A 26,127-nucleotide genomic window follows, 5' to 3' on the forward strand; every position below is an offset into this window, starting at 1 on the left:
AAATATTACCTATTATACCCCTAAAAACTCTAAAAATATACTAGAAACTTACTTTTTACACCCCATTATCTCGTCATCGCCAAACTCCTGTCGTTGCCATTCAGAGACTCAGTGTCAAACAAATTAAATACGTTTGAATACTTAATTCTAAAAATATTAAATTTCTTTGGATACCTAGTTTCAAACAATAAAAAATTGGTTCTAGCTTTTTCATCCGAATATTTAATGTCGAACAAATAAAATATGTCCAGATACTCCGTTCTGAACAACAAATCTTGATTTTAGCTTAGAAATAAGTTCCTGAATAAACCTAGTTTGCTTGGAACTGAATTTTCAATTTTTTTTTTTGTAAACCCAATAGTAGAAAATGATGAATATTAATAGAAAATCTACCTTCCCTATAAAAAAATTATTTGAAAATGTCTTATTCATTATCCATTGTTGACTTCAGTATGAAATAGAATACAAGAATAATAGATGCAAGAATGATAGATTCAAGCAAAATAAGATTGAATATGAAGATGCAAAGTGAAGAAAGTAAGAAGATAAGAAAGAATGAAATATTGAGATTGATTTAGGGTGCTCAACTTGGTGCGAAATTTTATTTTTACACACCTACTTGTCTTAGTGTACACACTTAATAAAACATTATTTTAATGATAATTATATCTTAAAAGTAAAATGACCATAATGGATATCAAAACACACTCATAATATTATATCAAAATATTTTCTGTATACATATTTTTTAAAAAAAAAAAATCTCAATCCACATCTAAACCCTAATTTCTCTATTGAATATCCACCTTTAAATTTCCAGCAAAATAAAAAACCCATCAATTTGAACATGTCTTGTCCCCAATAAAAACCCAACAATTATATCTAGCAAAATGACATACTCAACTTTGGACTTTATCGAATAGGTCGTTCGCACACTCCCACCATAGCAAAATTTAGACAATAAATATATATATATATATATATATAGAGAGAGAGAGAGAGAGAGAGAGAGAGCAAAGAAATTGAAGTAATGGTCAATATGGGGAAGGTGGTGGTGGTGGTGACTGGTCACGGTGGGGTGAGTCGTTCAAGGAAGCGATGGAATGAGAAAGGATGTCATTCAACCAGTTCTGTTTGTAAGCACTATTTTTACCTCTCTCTATCTCTCTCTCTATATATATACCGTCTTGCCATCAATGATGGATACCATCTCCATCTTGATTTCTTTTTTCCAGTAATATTTGAGTGTTTATAGTGGTTGTAGTGGAAACAAGGTATGATGTTTGTGTAGGGGATTTAGGTGTTGATTTGGTGATGATGAGTTTGGTAAAAGAGATACAGATTGGGTAGGGGTTCTGAAAATATCTAACTATTTTAGAAGTTAACAGTCGATTAAGAGCTATTTTTTTTTTTTTTTTTGGGTAAACTAGTGCCGAATGAAAAATTAGAAAAGAAAACCCGCAGGTCATTTGCATACATCAGGTGTGTAGAAGAGGGTTTTTAACTGAATAGGTGAATGTGTGTAGAATGAGAGTTTAGGTGATGTGTGTATAAGGATATGAGTTAAAGTATAATTAGAACCTAAAGTGTGTAGAATGAGAAGAATAATCAATAACCAAATTAATAATTATGTACACTGAGAAATGGAGATTATTTTATTTTTACCCTTATACTTTTACACGATTTTCAATGACCCCCTAGACTACTTTTATTTTCACGCGTACCCCTATAGTATTTAAGTTACTATCAATTTTGCCCATGCTGTCACATTTGAAACGGAAAACGTTAAAAAAATTACATTTTGACTCCAAATTTCAAAAGAAAGATGCAAACCTACCATTTCCTACCAGCAAACCACCATTGCCAGCTACCACTTCAAGCCCTTCTATCTCCTTCGTCATAATTCTGTTTCGCCTCATTTTTATGTCGTTGGATTCAACTCACGGTCCAGTTTTTGTATTACATCTCACACGTCTCGTTCTTTCTCTTTTTGCATGCTATCGGAGCTCTGAAAGTTGATATAAAAAAAAAAAAGACTTTTCTTCTCATTTTTTACTTTTCTTCGAGCCATCTTTCGGACTTCATATCTTTCTCGATTCTTGACAGTTCTACTTCATTCTTTCACCATTCTCTTCACCTCACTTCCTATTTCACCATACACTACCCTGCTTTCTCACTTCTTCGTATAATGAGCGGTTTTGGTAAGCCGAAAGTTGTCTGAAAACTAATTTTGAAAATTTCAAAACATTATACCCATATAGTGCAGTTCTGTGAAAAAAAGTGTTTGGTACCCTTCCCCTGCATTTTTCGCCACCATATCTTGACACTCCCATCTGCGGAGCCAGTGAAGACCAACCCATCAAATCCGGCAACCACCGCATTCGCCGCGTCATCATGAACATGAATCGATTCCAAGCATTTCGAATTCGATACTCTCCAAACCTTCATTGTCTTATCCCAAGAAGCTGAGTATAACAAAGATTTGTCTTCGCTCAAACTAAGACACGAAATCACATCGAAATGTTTGATCCAAATCGTATTTCGATTCCTTCTCACCTCAACATAATTGCTCGGATTGATCGAGCTCTTTATATAAGGTTTCAACGTGGGTAAAGTCTCGATTCGTTTGTGAATTGTTGGATTCTTCGCAGACACTTTCCATAATCGATTCTTCCCGTTTTGATGGCCTGTGAAGATGATTTCATTTGCAATTACAACGGCTTTAACTAACCCACTATTCGATTTGAACCCATAAAATTCCTTCTGATTCTTCCATACTCGAATGTTCTTGCTATCAGAACTAGTGTATAACAAGTCGCTAGAGGTGGCAAGCGAGTATATATGGCCTTCTTTGCGAACAAGAGAACCCATTAGGCCTGTGTATGAATAGTAATCGTCGATTTGGGTGGCATGAGAGGGCCATGGAGATTTAGATAATGGCGAGGATTCATCCCAGGAAGTCGCGTTTGGTGGAGAAGTGTTAGGAGGGCTGGTGCCGACATTGCTGAATGAAAGCGATTCGTCTGTGGGCTGGAAAAGTGTTAGGAGAGATAGTTTGCATCTTTTTTTTGAAATTTGGGGTCAAAATGTAACTTTTTTAACGTTTTCCGTTTCAAATATGACGACAAGGGCAAAATTGATAGTAACTTAAATAGTATGGGGGTACGCGTGAAAATAAGAGTAGTCTGGGGGGTCATTGAAAATCGTGTAAAAGTATAAGGGTAAAAATGAAATAATCTTTGAGAAATGATATGTACTAAGATAAATAAGTGTATGGAAATAAAATTTCCCCAACTTAATGTTTGAATTGCAAATAGAGCCACCCTTTGTTTGGTATTAAATTGTTGGGTAAATTACACATTTTACCCTTGAACTTTTATGTACATTTTGATCTCTCGTTTTCTAATTGCAACGATTAACTTCTCAAATTTCAACTCAAGTTTCAATTTGGTCCTCTCATCATCTTACTGTCTAAATTTTGAGTTATTGTTGAAACATGACAGACCAAAGTAAAAACTGAATAAAGGTTGAAAGATAAAAAAAAAAAAATAATTTGTCATAATTTTTTTTTGTTTAATACCCTTAAAATATGCTCGCGTGAGCACTTTCCACTTATGTTTTTAACTGCAAGTAACAAGATGATCACAATAAAATACGAATTAAATTTTAAGGACTTAATTATTACAATTAAAATGAGGAATTAAAATGAAATTTAGGTAAAATTTTAAAGATAAAAAGCGTAGTTGATCTAAAATTGTCAGATGACCACCACGGCTATCACATGAGCTATTTTTAGATAAAAATATTTTGTTTCATAATTTATTTTCTAAACAAATGTCTCATGTGGAGAAGGGTAAACAACGAGAGAGAAAATAAAGTAAAAATAAATAAATAAAGGAAAAATAAATTATATTTTTTCATAAAAAATGTCTCATGTGACAATTGTGGTATTGCAACTTAGCACCAAACCAAAAAAAAAAAAAAAAAAAAAGGAATAAATTACAAATACATCTTTTGATGTTTGTCAAAAATACAAATTTTTTCCTTACATGTTGAAAATTACAAACACTTTCTTATCAAAATTTTTTTTGCAACTAACATAACAGAAAGAAATAAAATTACATAAATACCCTTTAATAGGAAAATAAAATTATCATATTACTCTTATTTTCATCAACTCACCATCAAATCCTTCTCTTTATACTACCATAATATTTTTCTACCCTGTGTGACAATACACTAAATGTTTATATACAATAATAACAATGATGCTAATAGAAAATGAGACAATGTGTGGTGTCACTTGTTAAGAAAAAATAAGGAATAGAAAGTGATAAAAAAAATTATAAAAAAAAGAAGAAGAGAAAATATAATGTTTTAACATCATAATGATTAATATACATATTGCTAAAAAAAAATAAAATTGTGGCATATGTTATACATACGGGTTCTCTTAGAGGTGCACACCATATACGTTCTTACCACAACACAAGATGTGTAAATTTACAACAAAATTTTGTAATATCAATCATAAAATGTGTAATCTTGTCACAAATTGACTTAACAAAAAATGTCGTAACCAAACCATAAACTTTTGCAACATCAACCACAAAATTGTGAACATTTTATTACGCCAATTTGTGACGAGGTTACATATTTTGTAATTGATATTACGAAATTTTGTAATAAAACTACACATTTTGTGATAGGATGCATATGGTATGCACCCCTAATAGGGTGCAAACCATAGCATTTTCCCATACACTATGTTAGTCCTCTCCCTACCCATTCCTATCATATCAGATACAGGTAGCTCTCTTATCTCAACCGGTGGATCATTCATCACTAGCATCTCTTCTGGTTGGTTGGCTCACATTTTTGCCTAAAAATCAGTGCACAAATTTCCTTCATTCCAAACATATTGCACAAAGCATTCACACCCTCTCAGTAGTATTTGAGCATCCTCTACCAGGTTCTTCAAGGGGCATTTGTTACCTGGTTCATCTTGCAACAATTGCATCACCTATTCAGCATAGGTCTCAATCATGACTTGGTTCATTCCTTTTTGTAGTATGACAGTCAATCCTTTGTACATAGCCCACAATTCAACTTCTAGACGTGTTCCACTGTGCAATTTTCCATAGTCGCCACACACCCAAGTCCCTTTTTCATCTCTGATTAGGCCTTCAAATCCTTTATCACCACCAACTCTCCTGCTGACATCCGTATTCAATTTGAGTCTACCTGCAGGTGGCAAACACCAATTAATAATTCTGAAAGCAGGTCTGGCCTTGGATATAGATTAAAGAAATGTTTGGTTTATCTCTCCAGAGTAATCCAAAATAAATTTAACACTCTTTTGGCTCGGTGTAGATTTTTGCTAAAAAACCATTAAATTCCTATTCTTCCAAATTTTCCATAGAGTAATAGTAAAAAAAGATTGCCAAGAGATGTCATCAAAAAGCGGTTTTTTTTTTTATCTTTTATTTTTTATTTTTTTTTGGCTCTACTCTTAAGTCAATCCAACCAAGGCATTTTCACCATATCTTGGTACCAATTTTGGTTAAGTCTTCGTTTGGCATGCCAAATTTTTTGATTTTTTTGGCTATTTTAGTCACGAAAAAACAAAATAAGTTAAAAAATCAATAAGACAAAGCGTCACATCCAAACCATATTCATTTCATTTTTTCTCTCACAAAAGCCAAAAAAGCCAAAACGCCTATCACAAACGAGATTTTTTAGTTCCAGGCTAAAATAGACAAAAAGCCAAAAAGCCAACCCATATCCCAAACGAACCCTAAATATGGCTAGCCACACATCCTTAGCCTTGAAACAGTCCCTAAAGAGATGGGACATATCCTCCACCCCACAACAATTAGGGCACCACTTTTTAATCTCATCTGGTTGGTAAGCAGTTTCCCATGAAACACAGTCCAAAGGAAGCCTTTAAGTTTTTAAGGTATTCTCATCTTCCATAGCCAATTCCAATCCTCCTCATTCTAAGGCTTACCAAGGATGAGATTATACATAGATGAAACATTGAATCAAAACCTCTCTTTCTCTCTAGATTTCGCCTCCACTGTCGCCTTTGTCTCCACTCGATTCATCGATTCCACTTTATTGTCGGTATAATCGTCACTGCCACCAATTCAACAGCGGTTTCCGCCACCACAGATGACGCACGAACCACCGATCTCGTGAACGCCGCTATTTTCTTCCCTAGACGATAAGGTCTCTCATTAGATCTGGATGAGGTCTCTTATTAGATTTCCAAATTTGACAGTTTGATCCTCTTCCACCACTCCTAGTGCCTAGCACGCCGAGCTCTACCATATACCTGTCGATTTGCTCTTCCTTGCTGCTGATGTCGTTGGAGCTCCATTGTCAGCATTCAAGTCTGCCTTGTTGAAGAATTACGTGAACGAATCTAATTAAGAACATGAAAAAAGTAGTCAAGTAATGGCGTCAATTTTGAAAACCCTAACAAGAACAATGAAGTTGTGGAGATTGATGACTTGCATAATATACGTATAATTTATCACTTCTCAACTTTAAACTTTAGTCTAATTTTATTTATTTTTTGTTGATTTTAGGCTTCATTGTTGTCATTTTAATTTTATTTCAGGTATGAAGAAAATGAAGATTGAAAAGTTACTGTTTAAAAGATAAAGATAAAGTCAAATTCTTTTGAATAAAAAAACGGCATTTTGAAATATGAGAGGGATTCACGCAAGGATTGCTACAAATTGTTTTCTTGCCTTTTGGAGTGGGACCTATCATCTTTTCTAAGAGAAATTTGGATAGACACAAGACAAGATTGACTTGGTCTTCACAAAAGGAATTGTAGCCTTTATTTTTGGGATTTGGTGGAAGAGATAGCAGATTTTCAAGCAATCTGTTTTGGAGCTGCACATTGCACGCACGAAAGAGACTTACGGCATTGGATTTGAATTTTTTTGATAAAGTTTTGGCACTTGTATATATATATATATATATAAGAGATATTCTATTATTTTTTGAGGTGGGAGGCAGAGAGAAAGAGGACGAAATAGAAAGCGGAGCATTTTTTAGAGTTCATTTCTCTTCTATTATTCTCAAAAAAATTATGGTGAATTCGTTTGTGTTTTGTTTAATTTTTAGCATGAACCAAATTCTCTTTATTCTAGGAAAACGATGTAATCTAGTTCTGAACTATGCATGCTTTTCTTTGCTAATTTGAAGTAATTTTCTTCTATGTTTGTCTAATTTATTCTAAACTTATTGCTTCTAATTAACTGGCCATTAATTAGATGATTTTAATCTTATGATTTGCTATCGAAAGAGGAAATTACAAGATAGATCTTGGATATTTCGGCATAGGTAAATATAGAGATCGAAAGACTTGTATGAACCTATGTAGTATTAAAATCGCCGGTCTAAATGCTTCCTTGTTTTATTAAGTTGCATACTCTTGTGTAAAATGATGAACAAGAATATTTCCAATTGGCTATCGAAAGAGGTATTTGGATGAATTGGAGATTGCTAACAAACAGAGAGAATTAAATTGAATTAGTTAGATGAGTAAAACATAGTGAGGGATTAGGTGAAATCGATTTCCTAGAAGTTTTCTTTCCCATTGATTTGATTTTCAAACAATATCTTTCATTTCTTTTGAGTATTTTCTTTGAATTAATTTTATTTTAAATTGCAATTACAGAAATCTTAGTGACTTTTCTAAATAAAATCAAGATTAGTATAATTTCAGTATTTGTCAAAAGTAAGTTACCAATCCCTGAGGACGATACTCTTCTCATTATTTTACTATAAAACTATGATATTGTGAACTTGCAATTTTGCACCGATCAGAGATTAATAGAGATGAGATCGTTGAAATCGAGCGACCTGGACATTTTCGTTCTAACCTAGGGTTCCGAAATCTTTAGACTTTTTTTTTTTTTTGGTAGTTGTTGTTGTTGTTGATGATTGTTGGTTGTTATTGTTGTTGATGAAACAAATTGCAACAAATAGAAATGAACACTCTTTTTCTGTGTGTGTATTTGGGGACTCTCAATGACAACCTAAATGAATAGATAGAAAATAATTTGAACAGATAAAAAAATCAACAGATTTTACCTTAAACAGATAGAAAAAAAAATGAACAAATAGGATAATAATTTGAATAGGCAAAAAATAATTTGATAGATAGAAACAAATTGAACAGATAGGGTAAAAAAAATAAAAACTCAACAGATAGATTAAGAGGTAAAATAAAAAATAAAATGTCCTCCAAAACAACAAAAGGACTTTTGATGAGTGATTCTACTTACATCACTTGTTTATATCTTTTCACCATTCATATGAGAATTGTTTTTTTTTTTCCTAATTTTATCCATGACCAAAGACTAAAACTAAACATATTTTGTTATCTCCTTACACCCATTACTCTTCAATACCTACTGTTTTTTCTTCCCTTCTCAATTTTTCTTCTTTACTACATGTCTCTTTTAAAAAATTAAGAATCATAATATTTTGGTTATAGAAGAAAGCAATGGATGAAGAAACGGTGGCTAAAAACCATAAAAAAAGTGAAATGGTGTGAGTTTTTTTTTATTATTTGGTAGGTTTTCGTTTGGTTTTTTTTGAGAGTTTTTCGACTTTTGTTCGGTGTGTCAAAATCGAACAAAATAAGATAGTTCGGAATTATATTGTCGAACAAAAAATATTTGTCCAGTAACCTATTGCCGAATAAAAGATACATTTCCAGTAATCCAAGGCTGAACATTTTTAATTTGTTTGGTTACTCATTACATTTTCAGTTTTATTTTTATTTATATATATATATATATATTTTTTTTTTCCTCGGAAGGATTATACTTTTATTTATTGCAGCAATGCAGATACAATCATCAGGATGCTGAACATCTTGAATGTCACTCATTTGCTAGTAGATTATCTGAGGAGGAGACATACTTATTAGTTGACATGTCAAAGAGTATGGTGCGACCAAACAAGATATTGATTACATTGAAACAAATAGACGCCTATAATGCGACAACAATGAAAACAATCTACAATGCATGTAAAGTGATAGGTGGTTGGACAAATTTATTTTAATTCAGCAACATGACACTAGAGTAATCTAATTTGTGCAGCAATGTATCACCGAACATGCACTTCACAAATGGGCTCCAACTAATTTCTTGTTAACGTAAAGTAAAATAATCCAATCGAACGGCAACAAATGACTAAAAAAATTAGTTTATCTGGTAACACGACACTAGAGTAATTCAAATTTTTTACAATTGTCTTACCAAAAGTTATCACTGTAAAGAGACAAAACTGAAAGAGTTTTGAAGAGTTTTTAGTTTAGGGATAGTTTAGTAGTATAATAAAGGAAATGAGAATCACGTTTTTTTAGTGGTGTAATGAGATGAAAGGGTGTAGACAGGTAAACTAATGGTGTAAATAGAATCACTCCTTCTAACCAAACTATTTCATAAATAGTGGATTTCTCACCAGCAAAAAATATCCATTAAATTGAATGTTTTATATCCTCCTTAGATTAGACATTTCAACAATTTTTTTTTTTTTTTTTTTATATATTTTTTGTAAGAGGAGTTAACTTGAGTCCAATAAATTAATTAGGCCCAATCAGAAAGTCCAAGATTGGTGGGCCCAGATTGATTGCCATCAAACGAGTCGAATCACTCTAAGCCTTGAAAGGGTTCGGATCTACGAACTTACAGACTTACTCGGGTTCGGACTCGAAAGGGTATTGAGCAAGCCTAGAGACTCGAGGCACTTGAGCTTTGAACAGATTCGATCGCAATCTAGAAGCCGCTCTATTGGTGAGTCCCAGAACATTTGCGAACTTGGAGCATTCCGAGATCGACCCACCAGAATCATGAGTGAGATTAGATCCTGAACAAAGGGCCCGAATCCCGAGGATAGTGGATAGAGATACATTCACCCATCTATTGATTTTACCTATACCCGGGTCGAGGTGGCATGACCCTAGGTGATCCATGAGACTCGACAATATTTAGTGGCAGGGGTTTCTCTAAGACTACCTCGGCCCTTTGGGATAATTGGGGATCATTGGTTAGGTGTGGCTAATAAGAAAGGTTTTCCAAGAGGTTAATCTTCTCTTCGAGATTTTCCTCATCCTCGGAGAGGTCACCTCCGTAGACAAGGTTGTTAAAGGGAATATTCCCCATGTGCCTTGCAAATGGGCTACATCCTATATCATGAGGTGCCTATAAATAGCACCCACCCATAGCTTTACAAGGGATGAATTTTTGAGAAACAACTCTTGGGAAAGAACTAATTTTCCTTCTCTATTATCAACCTTGAGAGTGAAAGTGGGAGATCCATGGGAGAGCCTTGCCATTATTCTCTCTCTAACTACTTTGCTTTCTTCTTCACCCAATCTCTTATCTCAATCATCTCTTTGGTCTTGTGTTCTTAGTTGTGACTATTGAATAATCTAAGTCTCTCATTATTTCTAAAAGAATTCGAGTCTTCTTCAAAGATCTTTGAATTTTCCAACAATGTTCTTGAACCCTCTCATACATTTGGTGACTGTGTTGGGGAGGCGGATTGGTTAATGGTCTCAACGAGATCTGAAACCCATACAACTCCGGCAAGAATGACAGGAGAAAATGAAGTTCTCGAACAAGGATCCTCTAATGGTGGTGATGATAGGACCGTGGCTCTAGATCAACCACTTTTGCTCGAAGCCATTCAAGGACTTCAAAATACTCAACAAGAGATTCTTACCACTCTTCAAAATCTCACTCAGACCATGTTGGTGATGAGTTCTAATTTTGCACCGGTGCAAATTGGAAATCAAGTTGGAGGTGGAATTATCCTCGCCGGAGTGCAAAATCAAATCCAAGGAGAAGTAGGCAATGGTCAACCTGTGACTCATGGTAACACAACAGCGGCAACGCATGCTCAGACTACAATAGGCGGCTCTAGTTTGCCGACACCCGGGCTCTACGGTGGGCCAAGCCAAGATTCAATGGTGACTAGGAGAGGTTCTGGTGTAATGAATGGCACTCCGGCAACTGTTGGTGTCCAGACAAATATAACGGGCATGATGGCCCAAAAAGGAGCTCTGCCTGTACCTAATCTTGTTCCACCACCAGTAAATGCTACTCATGTAATGAGCGGGCCTCTTTTGGTGCCGACAACAAATTTACAAGCTCAACCCGGTCCATAAAGTCCGTAAGTGGATTTTATGGACCTCAATTCAATGTCCCATTACCAACTGGCTTGTCCATAGGTGCCGATGGCCAGTATCGTCAAGTGTGTTCACCTATGATGAATTCTCAACACCAGAATGGCCAAGCCGCTCCTAGCTTAGTCTTCGGGGTCCATAAGCCAAGTTTCAGGAATGCCACCATCAAACTCTCTCCCTTAACAATTTCTCACTCTTGTCGATGTGCAAGCTATGTTCAATCTCAAACAGGGTAAGAGGACTTTACCCTCTTTGCCCGACTCGGATGTCAAGCCACCATACCCTATTGAGATGTTGAGCTATCCATACCCTGAGGGGTATACGGTGCTGAAGTTCATCGAATTCGATGGCAAACAAGGAAATGCTCGAGAACATGTTGTGCGATTCATCAAGACTCTATGTATTCATGGTTCAAACCAAGTCCTTCGGCTGAGAGAATTATCTAAGTCCCTCACTGATCGAGCATATAGTTGGTATGTTAACTTGGCCTCAAACTTTATCCGAAGTTGGGAGGAGATGATCAACAAATTCCATGCCAAGTTCTTTCAAATGGCTGAGAAGGTGACCACACTTACATTGTGTAAGGAGAAGCAACAAGAAAGTGAGGACATTCTTGACTATGTCAAAAGATTTCAAGACAAGGCTGTGGATTGCCATGAAGCTGTAGATGAGAGTTATCTGGTTCAAATCTATCTAGAAGGGGCATTGAACAGGTACAAATTGTTTCTAGTTAACCACAAGCTACCCACCTTCTCGACACTGATAGAAGTAACTCAGAAAATTAGCACTTCCTAGGCTCAAATTGTCTTGTGGACCTATTGTTGCTACTGCCTGTACCCCAAATACTCAAAAGTCATAAGGAGGGGGTCATAGAGGCCAAAAGAGGAAGGAATATAGTGGTGAAAAGGGCAATGTTTCTGATCCATGCGGAATTGAGGAGGTAAAAGCTCTAGTTAAGGAATGGGTGGCCGACGAGAGCTAAAATTGCCTTCTGTCGAGGAAATCCTATCAAGGAAAGACCACGAGAGCCTCGAGTTTTGCATCTATCATCGCACATTGAAACATCCGACAGAGAAATGTTGGACTCTCAGGAAAATTTTCAGAGATAAAGTCGAGACAGATGAATAGAGGTTCAAAAAGTAGGGAACTCAAGACATCCGAGAACAACCATATCCTCAGCACCGAGACAATGAGAAGAATGTTGCTATGATAGCATACGAAGGCCTAATGATTGAGGTCATCTTCAATCTCAATGACGACGATTGTTATCTGGACGACACCATCGAGCCCGAGGGTGAACAAGTTTATTGTGGAAGTGCTCTCGATCCAGAGGGCAGAGCCTTTATGGCTCATGTTAAAGGTCCCTTCGATCTAGAGGGAGGAGAAGAATACTACGGAGGAGGACACCATGTTTATGTGGCATCTTATTTTGAAGAGACCGAGGAGATAGTTAACTATAAGCCTCTAAGAGTGGAGAAAAATTCGGATCATTACGCCAAAACCTTGCAAGATTGTGTAAAGTTCAAGTAATTCTTCGACCAACTTGGACTTTCCAGGGAGGCACGAACAGAAATCACCAAAGCTATCATCAATATAGCCGAGACACACCATGAGGAATGCATGTTGGCTGAGGGATCCACCTCGATGAAGGCAAAAGAGCAATCTAGTGCTATTACTTTCTCTGAGACTAATCGGAAGTATCCCTTTTCTCACAACCGCCTGTTTATGTAACTGCTTATATTAACGGGGTTGAGTTCAAAAGGGCCTTTCTAGACAGTGGAGCCTCTATCAACATTATGACTTGCGCTTCTCTAGAGAAGGCCGAAATCTCTAAAGAGCGCATTGTGAAGTAGCCGATAGTCATCACTAACTTCGGTGGAGAAATGAGAGTTACTATGGGATGCATAACAGTTGATTTAGCCATCGGAGAGATTTGCTCGGCCACCAAGTTCCATATTATCGACTCCGAGGCAAACTATCACATCATTCTAGGGAGGACCTGGATGCATAGATATGGGGCTGTACCGTCGAGTTATCATCAGTGTGTTAAGGCTAAATGGAGAAAGAAGACGGTGACAATTCAGGCTATAGAAAGGCCTTTTGAAACCCATGAAGCTCATTATTTTGATGCCATCTACTTCACCGAATTGTCTATCAAAGAAAATCCCACCACCTCTAAACCTGGGAGGGTCAAAATTCCTCGTTGGGAGAATATCAAAGATGACAAGGAGCCAGAGGCAAAATCAAGTAAGTGGACAATGTCTCAACCAGGAAGTCCGCTTATTCCTCGGAAGGTGATGAAAGGCCAAGAAGGGGGCAAGATGGTGTGCTATTTGTGAAGGTGCGGGGAGCCGGTTTCGTTAGCCACCGACTTCAAGTCAAAAGAAGAGCCTCTTGACAAAGACATAGTAATAAAGCCCGAAGTGGCTCTAGAATGCATGCAAGACAAGCCTCAGCCTCAGCCTCAACCCGAACAACTTATTGAAGTAGATCTGAGTGATGGGCAAGATGCTCCAAGGCGATATTCATAAGTTCGAGCCTTAGCCTAGAAAAGTGGGGGCAATTGTTAAAATTGATAAGCTGATACTCGGATGTGTTTGCCTGGTCATATAAGGAGATGCCCGGACTAGATCCTGACCTAATTTTTCATTATCTTGATGTGTTCCCAAACTCTAAACTGATCAAGCAAGCTGCTCAAAAATATCATCTGGATCTCAAAAAAAAATTACGGAGGAGATTGAAAAGCTTCAACAGGTCAGTTTTATTTGACCAATACAGTACCTCATGTGGTTAGCAAATATAGTACTAGTGAAGAAAAAGAATGGTCAAATCAGAGTATGTGTAGACTTTCGAGATCTAAACAAATCTTGCCCGAATGATGAATTTCCTCTACCTCACATCGACACTCTTATGGATTCCACCTCAGGACACCAGATGTTCTCATTCATGGATGGATTCAGCGAATACAATTAGATTAAAATGGCCAAGGAGGATGCAGAAAAGGCTACTTTTAGAGCACCTTTCGAAAATTTGTTCTATACAGTCATGCCTTTTGGACTCAAGAATGCCGGAGCAACCTACCAAAGGGCTATGACTGCAATCTTTCATGTCATGATCCATCATGAAGTGGAAGATTATGTTGATGATCTGGTGGTAAAGTCTAAAAAAGAAGAGGACCATCTCCGAGACCTTGAGAAAGTATTTAAAAGGTGCTAGAAATTCAAAATGATGATGAATCCTCTCAAATGTGCTTTCGGAGTGACAGTTGGAAAGTTTCTTGGGTTTCTTGTACATAGACATGGCATCGAAGCAGATGAAGACAAGGTCAAATCCATCAAAACAATGCCTCCCCCGCATTCTTAGAAGGAGTTAAAGAAGTTCCTCGGGAAAGTGTCTTATATTCGAAGGTTTATTCCAGCACTTGTAGAGATCTTTTCCCCCTTCAGTTCCTTGCTAAAAGGAGACGCCAAGTTCTAGTGAAACCAAGAGTACCAAAAAGCCTTCGAGAGAATCAAGGCGGCCTTGACCTCACCTTAGACCATGATAGCCCCACAGCCTGGGGTGCCTCCGATGTTATACCTAACTCCAATCCCCAGGTCCATAGGGGCATTATTGGTCCAAGATATAGATGGAGTAGAACGCCCGGTGTATTACATCAGCCAGAAGATTCGAGGAGCAGAAGTCCGATATACTCCGGCGAAGAGACATTGTTTAGCTTTAGTAGTCACCGCCAAAAGCTCAGACATTACTTAGCACATCAAATTTAGATTGTTACTGGAAGTGATCCAATTCGATACCTCCTCAACAAGCTTGCTCTAACTTGGAAGGTGGCAAGATGGTTGTTAGCACTGGGGGAATTCAAGATCACATGTGTAGCTCCCAAGGCGATCAAAAGCCAAGCCTTAGCTGATTTCCTTGCCCAATTTCCAAGTGGTGACTATCAACCAGTGAATGAAGAATTAATAGGAGAAGTGCATACAACTATGGTTTCCGAGAAAAGTTTTTGGACATTGAGCTTTGACGGAGCAATAGCCGAAGGGAAAGGTGGAACCGAGATAGTCTTTACAAGCAAAAGTGGAGAAAAGTTGTATTTGTCTTATAAGCTGGACTTCCATTGTTCAAATAATGAAGCTGAGTATGAGGCTCTTATTTTAGGCTTGATAACAGCTGAGAAGCATAGTATCAAGAAGATTCAGATTTGGGGGTACTCGAAGCTGATAGTGAAGCAAGTTTCAGGACAGTTCATCTTGAAAGAGCTTGCCTTGGCAACATATCGTACGACGGTCCCAAGGCTTCTTGACAAATTTTAGAAGGTCGAAATAAAGCATGTGCCTCGCTCCAAAAACAAATTTTCAAATGCCGTCGCAACACTAGGGGCAAAAGTTGACATTCCAGAGGAGGAGGCAACAATTGTTATCAAGAAGAGAACATAACCTTCAATAATACCCGAGAACAAAGACCTTCCAAAGGACTGGAGAGAAGAAGTCCTCAAACAAGTCAGAAGCAAAGTCAGAAAATTGACCATGACTAAGCTTGCTCAATTCCTAATCATCCAAGGTGAACTTTACTTTCGAGGAAATACCAAATTCCTAGCCCGGTGTGTTGGCCAACAAGAAGCAAGCTTCCAATTACAACAGATTCATGAAAAGTCCTGCGGGAGATGGGAATATTAGTTTGTACAGAAGGATCCAAAGACAAGGCTATTATTGGCCCCAATATGGAGAAGGCCTCGAACCAACTACAGAAAGAATGCCCCAAATGTCAGTCATACATCTGGGAGGATGAGAGTTGTTTCAAAATTGATACCCCCGACTGGAGACAAGTCTGCATTGATTATCTTAAGGATGAAACATTACTTGAGAACCCGAGGGACATTACACATCTCAAGAGGAGAACGAGACGGTACTTTCTTGATTAGAACAAGCTTTATAGAAGAAGCATTGAGGGCACTCCCCTGAGATGTCTTTCCAAAGAGGAGTCAGAACTAGTCCTCGGAAGAGCCCATGAAATTGAACATCAAGGAGGGGCTCGGTTGTTTGAGCAACTGTTACACCTTGGGTATTATTGGCCGACCATGGAATCAGATACCTCCCATCACGTGAAAAAGTGCCAAACTTGTTAGAAACATGAAAACTTGATCCATGCGTCGGTCGTAGACCTACATAGCATCCGAACACCTTGGCCATTTCATACCTGGGCTTTTGAGCTTATAGGGCCTATCTCTTCATCATCCAAAGGGTATAAATGGATCCTTATGGCTACGAAGTTGAGCACAAAATGGGCCGAGGCAATCCCTTTGAAGAATACTACTGTGCCCGCAGTCACAAACTTTTTGAAGGAAAATATCATCTACAGGTTTGGAGTACTGAGCACCATCATTTCGGACAATGGCACACCCTTCATAAACAACCATGTGAAGAACCGTCTAGAGACTTACCAAGTGAGGCATCACAAATCCACACACTATTATCCGAAAGGAAACGGGCAAGCGGAGGCCACGAATAAGACCCTGATAATAATTCTGAGTAAGATGATGGATGAATTCGGTGGGACTTGGTTTGAACAGTTAATAGTAGCCCTATGGGCATATCGCACCTCAAAGAGAAAGCCAACTCAAGCAACTCCTTACTCCATTGTGTATGGGTCTGAGGCAGTGTTACATATAGAGTTAGAGATACCATTTGCTCGGATGGCTCTTGCCTCGGGAATGGTATTTGAGCCTCGAACCACCAGACTGGAGGCATTAGAGAAAAAACAAGACAGAGCCGCAAAAGTCATGGAAAGGTATCATGAGTCCATCACCCGAGCCTATAATCAGACTGTGGTGCCAAGAAAGTTCGAAGAGGGTGATCTAGTATGGAAGATTGTAGACCCAATCATGCGAGGACAACCCTTGCCCAAGTTTTCTCCGAAATGGAAAGGGCCCTACAGGGTGGTTCAAGCAAGCTCAAGCGAGTACTACAGGCTCGTAAGGATTGACGATGGCTTCCGAATAGGCCTACTCAATGCAAAGTTCATCAAACGTTACTACCTATAAACAGACTCATTTGTGTCAAATCTCATTTTCATTTTTTCTTACTTTATCTAAAAGTTGTATTTTTCTTATGTTATGAAGAAGCTGATTTCCTTTATGATGTATGTCTGATTCCATCACTTGTAGTCAATATTTTATACTTTTGTCAAGAAAGTCAAAGAATTAATGAGAATATTTCAACTTTTATGAACATATGCATGTGTTTGTTCTTTCCATTGTATCATTTGAGATAAATGTTTTATCAAGTAGAATGAGAAAACAGTGCGAAAATCTCCAACAAAAAAAAAACACAAGGATTGTCATTTCATTGCATTGTCCTAGATAAAACATTCTTATCAAAAGGGGCAGTAAAGTAATTAAAAAAAAAACTCAATCTTTTCTAAAAACACTTTCAAAGAAGCTGCCCATCACATCTACATCTTGAGGACAAGCAGTAGAGTGTGCCTCTAAAGCCTTAAAGGCCCGAGCATAGCTCGACTCAAGTTCACGGAAAATTGCTTTTGTCTCATCTATAGAGGTTCGATAAGGGACAAGCACAGACAAACTTCTACTCGTTGACTGGCATTCGAGGCTATATCTAGGCGCTTCCAAAGCCAAGATAGGTCCACTTAATGGCATTCCATGTCAGAGGTCCCCTGATATGCTGTCTCGACTACTTTCCCGTAAAGGTCACACAGCCGTTGCATGTCCAAGCTATATAGGATAGTGGCAAAAGATGCAAGAAGAGCAGTCTGAATGAGTGGACATTAGCAAGCAAAGGAAGCAAAGGTCTCAGGGTAACTCGAATGCACAAGTTGTAGAATTGATGCAAACTCAGGAGCTACCCAATAGTGGAGAAATGGTACTTTGCCAGAAGCTGGAGGGAGAACTGGGGCCAGAAAAGTATTAGGCTCAGGGACCTCTCCAATTTCTATCGGGTTAGATGAACCACCCGAAGGGGTAACTTCTGTGAGAAGTTCGGAGCCTGAGAATACAGTCCGATGAGGGGCAAGACCAAAAGCATCACTATCAAAGTGGAAATCATTGAGATTTAGATCCAAAACATTCAAAGGGACTTGCGATGAAAAGCCTTTAGCAGTTGTCTCAAAGGTAGGTGTGTCCCCTCAAGAAGGAGAGCCATAAGGAGTCACAAAGAGAGTCGGAGCAGAGTTTGAGGCAGGTGAAGGCAGGACCCCTGTAGTGGCTAACACTGAAGAAAATATAAGGAAGTCTTATTAGGGGCAAGAAGCAGTAAATCCATTTAAGCAAAAAGTTCTCATAGATAGAAATACATGACAACTTCAAAAAGCAAGATTACTTGAGGGAGAATCATTATGCAAAGTTGGGGTAACTGAAGGGCTCCTAGCATTAACAAAGTCACTTGGCCGTACGGGGCACTTGATCGATCTCAATGTCCAATGAAGCCAGAACAGTAGCAGTCATCCCTGAAAAATGAAGGAAAGCTGGAGGATGAGAATCACCATAAGTGCCAAAGCGGGTCTTAGAGACTTCTAGCACATCCACCTCTACACTACTCCCAGAGGCGCACCTCATTTCTATGCCGCCTTTGGAAATGTGTCCCTTAGCACCACCAGAAGCACACCTCATCTCTGAACGGCCTCCAGAAGCATGTCCCTCAGAAGTACACCTCATTTCTATATTGCATCCACAAGTATGTCCTGCGGCATCAATCCCTGTAGCACTAGTCCCTTTAACAATCTCAGCACTAAAGCCATGGTTCTCAATAATCTTAACATCAGAATAGTGAGCCCCAATAACCTCGTCACCAAGATGGCGCTTCTCCCCTGCAACTGAACGAGGAGGGAAATATCTGACCGACGGAAAGGCATCCTCAGTCACAATAGGATGGTAACGACGCATATGCGGGACAAGGTCACAAAAGTGATCGGAAGACTCAGTCTCATCATTATCATCTATAGCTGCTATACGAGGGGTGCACATCTTCCCGAGTCTTGCAAACAAAGGAAGAGTGTCATCTAGGTCTGAGTCCGTCCTGGTAGGGGCAACATGGGCAATATCCACGGTATCGAGAACGTTAGCAATCGCAAGATCAAAAAATGGAGTAGGGTCCTGTACAACAGGCAAAGTAAATAGTGTTCATTTAAGAAGGTATAGTCGTAAGAAAGAAAGTAACTTCAAATCAACAGGAAAAAAAAAAAACTAAGGTTTCTATCTAGTACCTGATGGAGCCTTTTGGAAAGGTGAGGAGTAAAAAGACTGGCATCAGAAGCCCGCTTGTGGGCCATCTTCTTGAGGCAGGTTGTTCGAGGACCAGAGGGACTGGCTCTGGAGCAGCAATTGCCAAGCTAGAAGTAGATGTCCGAGCTGGAGGGTCATTCGGAACAGATGAAACGAAGAAGCTCTCATACATATGATCAGATTTCTGACTCTCAGGCAGCCGAAGAGAGGAGTCCTTCTTATAAATCAACAAAGGAAAACATATAGTCGGTTTACTCTAGACAAACTCAATAAATACATCAATGTTCTTCCGCCAATATCTTTTGAAAGGGGGGGTGAAACCCCCTACCCGACTCAAACCCGACATCGTCAAAGAGCCAGATACAGGAAGCATAGTGTGTACAAGTCTGCGAGTAAAGCGCCCGTAGCTTTTTGAAACAGACAATAAAGGAGGTGCCGGCCCTGAGGCACATTGGTCAAACCTGGATTGACATGCTACTCTATCAAGTCTATAGATGGTACTATCAAGGCCTTCCTTATGCCATACTGGTAGTGAACTAGGATGAACCATTATTAACATGTCAACAAGATGTGTAGAAATGCCCTTTGGCAAGGAAAAGGACACTAGTCGAGAGGAGCCATGATAGATAAGTGGTGTCGCCACACCCACCGGTGGGCATACATAGGGGGGTGCCACAAAGCGTTGCAGATCATCCACCAAAGTATTCAAGGATAGGGTGGAAATGACACGTGACCAACGTGTGATTAACGGCTTGCAAGTCTTCGCTTTCTTAAATATGCGAGACCTGTCATTACCAAGCACGGGGATACCCTCTTTATCCACTATCTCCTGAAGTACTTCTGCCTCGAATACAGTCGGAGTAGGGGCAAACTTTGGAAACCTCTTAAAAAATAAGCAAAGCAGGAACTGACTGTGGATTAAAAAGACAGGCTCATACTGACCCACAAAACGTATCATGTCTCGATGTAGTAGATCCAACCGGTAATAAAGGTTTCCAAGAAATAGTGGGGCCAAGGAGATCCAATCCCCTTTGAAGAATCTAACTGGCAGTGGAAAGACAAAAGGATTGAGAGAATCTGGAGGTGTGCTCGGAAGAATGAAGAAGAAGAGGAAGCAAGCTAGAAATCCCAGAAAATAAAGCCTAGAACCATACATCGGCCCGACTTCATACTCTTGAGAACCAGGGTCAACATCTCTAGCCGGGGGCTGAAGATCTCTAAAGAAGTGGTGGATCCATACGGTGTAGGAGGCACGGTCCGTCCTCACTAGTTTGGTCCTCCTCACTGAACCATCAAATACGGAGCTCCATCGACTACAAGCTTGAAGATTTCGTTTTAAGGATTGGATAAGAGAATCATCCTTAGGGGATGTTCGCCCAGGGCAGAAAGCCTTTGGACCAGTCACTTCTAGGCACAACAACGTGAACACATCCTCTAGAGTAGGCCTCATCTCATGTTGGCCAAGTATGAAAGTGTGTGTCTCGGGGCTCTACCGGAGAGCCATGGCTTCAAGACTAGCATTGTTGCGGCGAATGGATAAGGATCAACATATCTTCACTAGAATTAATAATCAGGCCTCTTGAGGCCTCTGACAAAGGCCCCTATCCAAGAGGACATCATAAACCCATTCCTGCCAACCAAATGGAGGGTTGGAGAGAGCCTTGAACTGGGGGTAACAGTAAGGAAAATCCATTCGCTCAACCCTAAAGCGTAGCACCAAAGAAGGGGAAATAAGGGCCTCATGCCTAGAATCAGTATCCTCAGAAAGACACAATGGAGCCTCTTCGGAGATGGAAGAGAAGTCGTAGAGGTAGTCGCTCGCCAAAATGGGTCCTTCCGGCCAAAATAAGGAGATTTCCTCCATTCGGACGCTGGGGGCACATCCCTCTCTTTCATAAGAGTCGGTTCTGATGGCCTTGAAAAGACGAATTTCTTTCGAGAAGACATATATAGCTGAAACAGCAAGGAGTTAACCATATCGAATTCAGACTATTGGAATTGAAGCAACACAAATTCATAGAAATTCAAACGAAATTTTGGCATCAATAATTCATTTTCTCGGGTATTCACAAGATCAACAAACAACAATATATAGCCCTATTCTATACTATGGCTTTTGATTCCCTCAAGTAAAGTGTTCACAAGGTTCAAAGTACCAGAGTATTATTCATCAAATATACATGGTTTGAGTATGGCATTATCTTTCTCGAAATTACAATGATCAAATATGCTTGACAACAAAATTTATGTTCAACATTATGAGTTTCATCATTGAAATCACTCCCTCGGGCATCAACAACAACAACATCTTTGTTTGTTCTACTCTTTTCAATACTATTAGCATGGAGCGGGAAAAAAAAATCACCAACAACAAAAGCCACAAAATTCAAATTGTGAGTTCGAGATTCAATAGCATGGATTTCAAGGGATATAATGTTCAAACAATAATCACAAACATCAATGGCTCAACTTATATAAGGATTAGCAGCTATGTTATATTTCAAGAAACAGTCAATAACAAAGATTCATGGATCGCACTAAAAATTCCAAGAAGCACAAATCGCAAGCAAGAGTTTCAATATATATGTCCACAAAACCAATCAAATAAGCATAAGACCAGATTTGACACAGAGCATTGGTTTAAGACTGAAATTAAAATTATCACTGGAGTTCACAAATTCGAAATCGGAGCAGGGATTTCGTATGTGTAAAGATGTAGAGATCAAGACGGGGTTTTAAGTATTCACTCACAAACTCGTGAGAAAAAAAAAATAAAAAAAAAAATTCAGTACTCTCAAGCTCTACAAATGTCAACATCGGTGGAAGTCGCAACATCAAAATTCTATTCAAGCTCCTCCATGAAGTTTTAAGTCACAAATATTAAGGCCCAGTGTATCACGGTTCTTGAAAAAGAAAATCCATTGGAATTAGAGACTCTGAAAAGTTTCTTTTTAAAAAAAAAAGGTTCCTCTAAAAAAAAATTTAAATTTTACCCACAGATTTGAGGAAGCAGGAGCAAATTCAAGGTAACAATAACCAAGAAAGAAACTGAGAAATAATGCAAACCGGAGCTGGAGCAAGTCACAGCTAGAGGCAGTGGCAAGGCCGCAAATGTGAGACGCACAAGCAGTGGTAGGGCCAGGGCCATAGATGTGAAATAAGCAAACCCAGGGCCGATGACAAGCTGAGCAATACTGGGCAAGACCACACACGTCGCGTTAAGTGGGCGAACGTGCGTGGTCAGCGCTGGACGAGCCGAGGCCGGAGGCAGCAGTGGTGTTGCAGAGGAGTTAGCAACCACACACGTCACATTGAATGGGCGACGGCATGGTCGATATTGGGCAGTCGAAGCGGGTAGCAAAGCTGTAGTAGAGAGGTCGACAATGGTTGTGCTGGACAGACGAAGACCAGAAGCAGCAGTGACGTCGCTGAGGAGTCGGCGTCAGTGCTGGTCAACAGAACCAAGCTCCAGAGTGTTTGGATCTAGGTCATGACATCCGCAGCAGTCGGAGCTGGGACAGGTCAGTGGCATTGCGTAGAGTTGTGACAACGGTTGACGTGCGAACAGCAGTGGTCTTCGGTAATGGCACAACAAGTTGGTCACGGTGGCCTTTGGTTTGGCAGCTGCGGAGCTCCGATTGAGGATGAATAAAGCTGGGTCAGTCTTGAGGAAGAAGAGAGCTGGGTTGGTCTCTCAGTTTAGAGAGAGTGAGAGAGCTGAAATGGTTGTGCAAAAAAACAAAAGAAAAATAGGTAAGGATTACGGTTTTTGTCTCTTTCCTTAAATAGGAAAAAAAGGGGTATAATTCTTTGAATATTCCCTCAAATATTCTAAGGGTGTATATATACATATAGTGTGCCTTTCTTATAAAATAAAAAAAAATAAAAAAAGAGCAATGTGCGCTTTATCTTTTCAAGATTGTGAAGATAGGTGTAGACGCGCCCTCAGGCCTTTCTACAGTTCAGACTCAATTTGGTGTCACGGTCCTGTATCTAATCTCGTGGAGTGCAATGCAAGACCGATGAATCATCAAAAAGTCCAAATCCGGCAAATCGTTTTTGAAAACAAATTTTTTTTGAAAGAAGTGCCAAACATGGACTGCTTTGCCAGATACAGAGTCGCCACCTAAATATTTTATTTTGGAAAATTTAGGAAACCCTGACTCGTTGCCTAAGGCCATGTGTCCGTCATCACCAAAGTTGCCTCGGCTCGGGAACTTGGGGACGATTGGGGAAGGTCACTTCGTGAGCACCCCCGCTCGCCCGATCGAAGATCGGCCTCTACTAACCATGATATCTAGTTTTGAAAACATTATGCGTTCTTATTCCGGTTATTAGCCTATATTTACTATGTGATGCACACAGCATACAAGTATAGACTGGGTCGCCTGAATTGGAACAAAACATTTCATGTTTGTTTATTTGAAAATGGTTTGATGGTGTTACCTGCAGGTAGGCTAAAATGTAGATTTGCCACCTTCAGGTGGGCTTAGAAAACATGATTTTGCCACTATCTAGTGGGCTTAAAACTCACAGTCGATGAATTGTTCCAATTCAAATAACCCAACCTTCACCCACAGGCATTCAAGCAGGTATATCACATAAGCACATAGCCTCATGGCAAGCATGCTATCATGGCAGTCACTCACACGCATGCAATGATACTAAAGCATAAGTACTTACCAAGTACTCCTGTCACGACCCAAACCCGGCCCTATGGGTTTAGCACCGTAACCGGCCAGTAATCCGAGATTACCGAAGGCCTGCTGAACAGTAATACAGTAAAACAGAGTACAGGGCTTGGCGGAAGCCAAAACAGTAAATAAACAATGCCCAATGAGCTGCGACGGTCTACACATATATGTACAATCATTCAGAACAGGGATCTAATCCCTATTAAACGGTACAGTAACAGTCTATACAGTCTATACAGTAAACAAAACAGTTGCAGAGACAGACGGGGAATATTAAAACGCCCCAAAGCCGAAGCTTGAACGGCTTAGAACCTCACAGTGAGGCACAGTGGTTGGCTGACAAAACAAAAGCTTGCCTGACGCTCCTAGCAACGGTCCAGTGCCTGAACACCTACATATATATATGAGCAGTGAGCTAAAGCCCAGTGAATAACATAATACGTAAAGAGGTTAAGGATGAATGTCTTTTCGATATTCAAAACAGTTCATTGATTCAGTATATCGATCAGTCATATGGCTCATATTTGATACCGTAACAGTCATTTAGAAATCATAGTGATCGTACGTGGCACATTCGTTAGCAGTACTAGTAGCAGTGTCAGTACAGTAGCGGTACAGTAACAGTAGCAGTAACAGTACAGTAGCCATGCAGTAGCAGTACAGTAGCAGTAACAGTAACAGTAGCCGTACAGTAGCAGTACAGTAGCAGTAACAGTAACAGTAACAGTACGGTAACAATACAGTAGTAGTACAGTAACAGTACAGTAGCAGTAACAGTAATATTTCAGAAAACAGTACAGTTCTTATGGACTCAAGAGGTGTCTCGCACCGATTCTAGAGGTGGCTCACTCTGTAGCACTTAGTTCCGTGCAGCACTTTGCTCCAAGTTTCACAGATTATAACAGTTGTATGTGGTACATCCAATAGCTAAACAGTACAGTAGGTCTTAACAGACCAGGTCTTAATAGACCAAACAGTGAATGATGGCCATCATATCAGTAAACAGTAGTGGTTCCAACATGGGAACCGACAGAGATCTCTGTAACAGTAACAGTCAGTAACAGTAGTTGCTAAGGATGCCACAATACAGTTCAGAATAGAGGACATTCATTCATTCAATTAACAGTAACAGTTCAGAAAGCTGTACAATTTAATTGTTCGGAAGATAATCATTTTGAACATATCTTTACACAGATGTTACTCACAGAATTCTGGGCTACAGTAAAGCTAGAGCGCGTCCCCAGTCGCCAACCCTACACAGTTACAGATTGAACACACACTAAGCTACGCAGTTGGAAAAATAATAACTTAATCCCTAATTTGCCTCGGTGTGGTTCTACATCTATATCCTCATTAAGATGCCTTAAACTAGGCCTAAGAATGCCTAGAATGAAATGAGGATACAATGATGCACTTAGAAAACATTTTCAGAAAATCAGAGGTCCCGCTCGAGCGTGGGTTTCCCCGCTCGAGCGGACATACTGACAAAGGTCTCCGCTCGAGCGTACATTACTCCGCTCGAGCGGACTGTAAAACAGTGCAAGATGCTGGGAGCTCGAATTCCCCGCTCGAGCGCCACTTTCCCCGCTCGAGCGGGAGACCAAAATCTGGAAAATCCAGATTTGAACTCCAATGCTCAATTCAAGTTTCAATGCATCAAATTCGATCCTTTTGGGCTAATTTTCTGAAAAACACTTGAAAACTCATAATATAACATGTTTCAAGGATCAATTTGAGAAATCAAAGCCCAAAGATAATTCAATTAAACTCATTTGAAACCAAAGTTCAAGAACAACAATTCAAATGTGACATGCATGGCTTTAATCAACTTCAAAGCTCCAAAGTAAGTTCAAATGAGTCTAAACTTCCAAAAGCATGATGAATCCATGATCTACTCTCAAGACATGAACATGCATGTGAGGAATTATGAACTACAACCTCAAAACTTAGCGATATAAACATGCATGTAACAATTAAGC

General features: G+C 39.2%; 2 protein-coding genes and 1 pseudogene across 2 annotated transcripts; 2 read left to right on the plus strand and 1 right to left on the minus strand.

The window, feature by feature from the left end:
* Nucleotides 1–2,247: 2,247 nt before the first annotated feature.
* Nucleotides 2,248–2,871, minus strand: LOC114308757 (protein JINGUBANG pseudogene; annotated as a pseudogene).
* Nucleotides 2,872–15,204: 12,333 nt separating this feature from the next.
* Nucleotides 15,205–15,531, plus strand: LOC145819288 (uncharacterized). The gene has a single exon (XM_082913258.1). It carries the CDS (start codon nt 15,205–15,207, stop codon nt 15,529–15,531), a length of 327 nt encoding a protein of 108 aa, XP_082769384.1.
* Nucleotides 15,532–15,881: 350 nt separating this feature from the next.
* Nucleotides 15,882–17,258, plus strand: LOC114264641 (uncharacterized). The gene is made up of 2 exons (XM_028205320.2): nt 15,882–16,123; nt 16,577–17,258. Exons 1-2 carry the CDS (start codon nt 15,882–15,884, stop codon nt 17,256–17,258), a joined length of 924 nt encoding a protein of 307 aa, XP_028061121.2.
* The last annotated feature ends 8,869 nt before the right edge of the window (nt 17,259–26,127 follow it).

Source organism: Camellia sinensis, chromosome 2 (assembly GCF_055761805.1).
Source record: "Camellia sinensis isolate YWXY chromosome 2, ASM5576180v1, whole genome shotgun sequence".
Lineage (NCBI taxonomy): Eukaryota > Viridiplantae > Streptophyta > Magnoliopsida > Ericales > Theaceae > Camellia > Camellia sinensis.

Bases quoted from the DNA above. Each gene is read 5' to 3' on its own strand.
- LOC114264641 (XM_028205320.2), top strand. From the start codon at position 15,882: ATGGGAATATTAGTTTGTACAGAAGGATCCAAAGACAAGGCTATTATT. The intron at 16,124-16,576 runs GTACTTTCTTGA...TATCATCTACAG, and splicing joins CTCAAGAGGAGAACGAGACG to GTTTGGAGTACTGAGCACCA.
- LOC145819288 (XM_082913258.1), top strand. From the start codon at position 15,205: ATGGTTTCCGAGAAAAGTTTTTGGACATTGAGCTTTGACGGAGCAATA.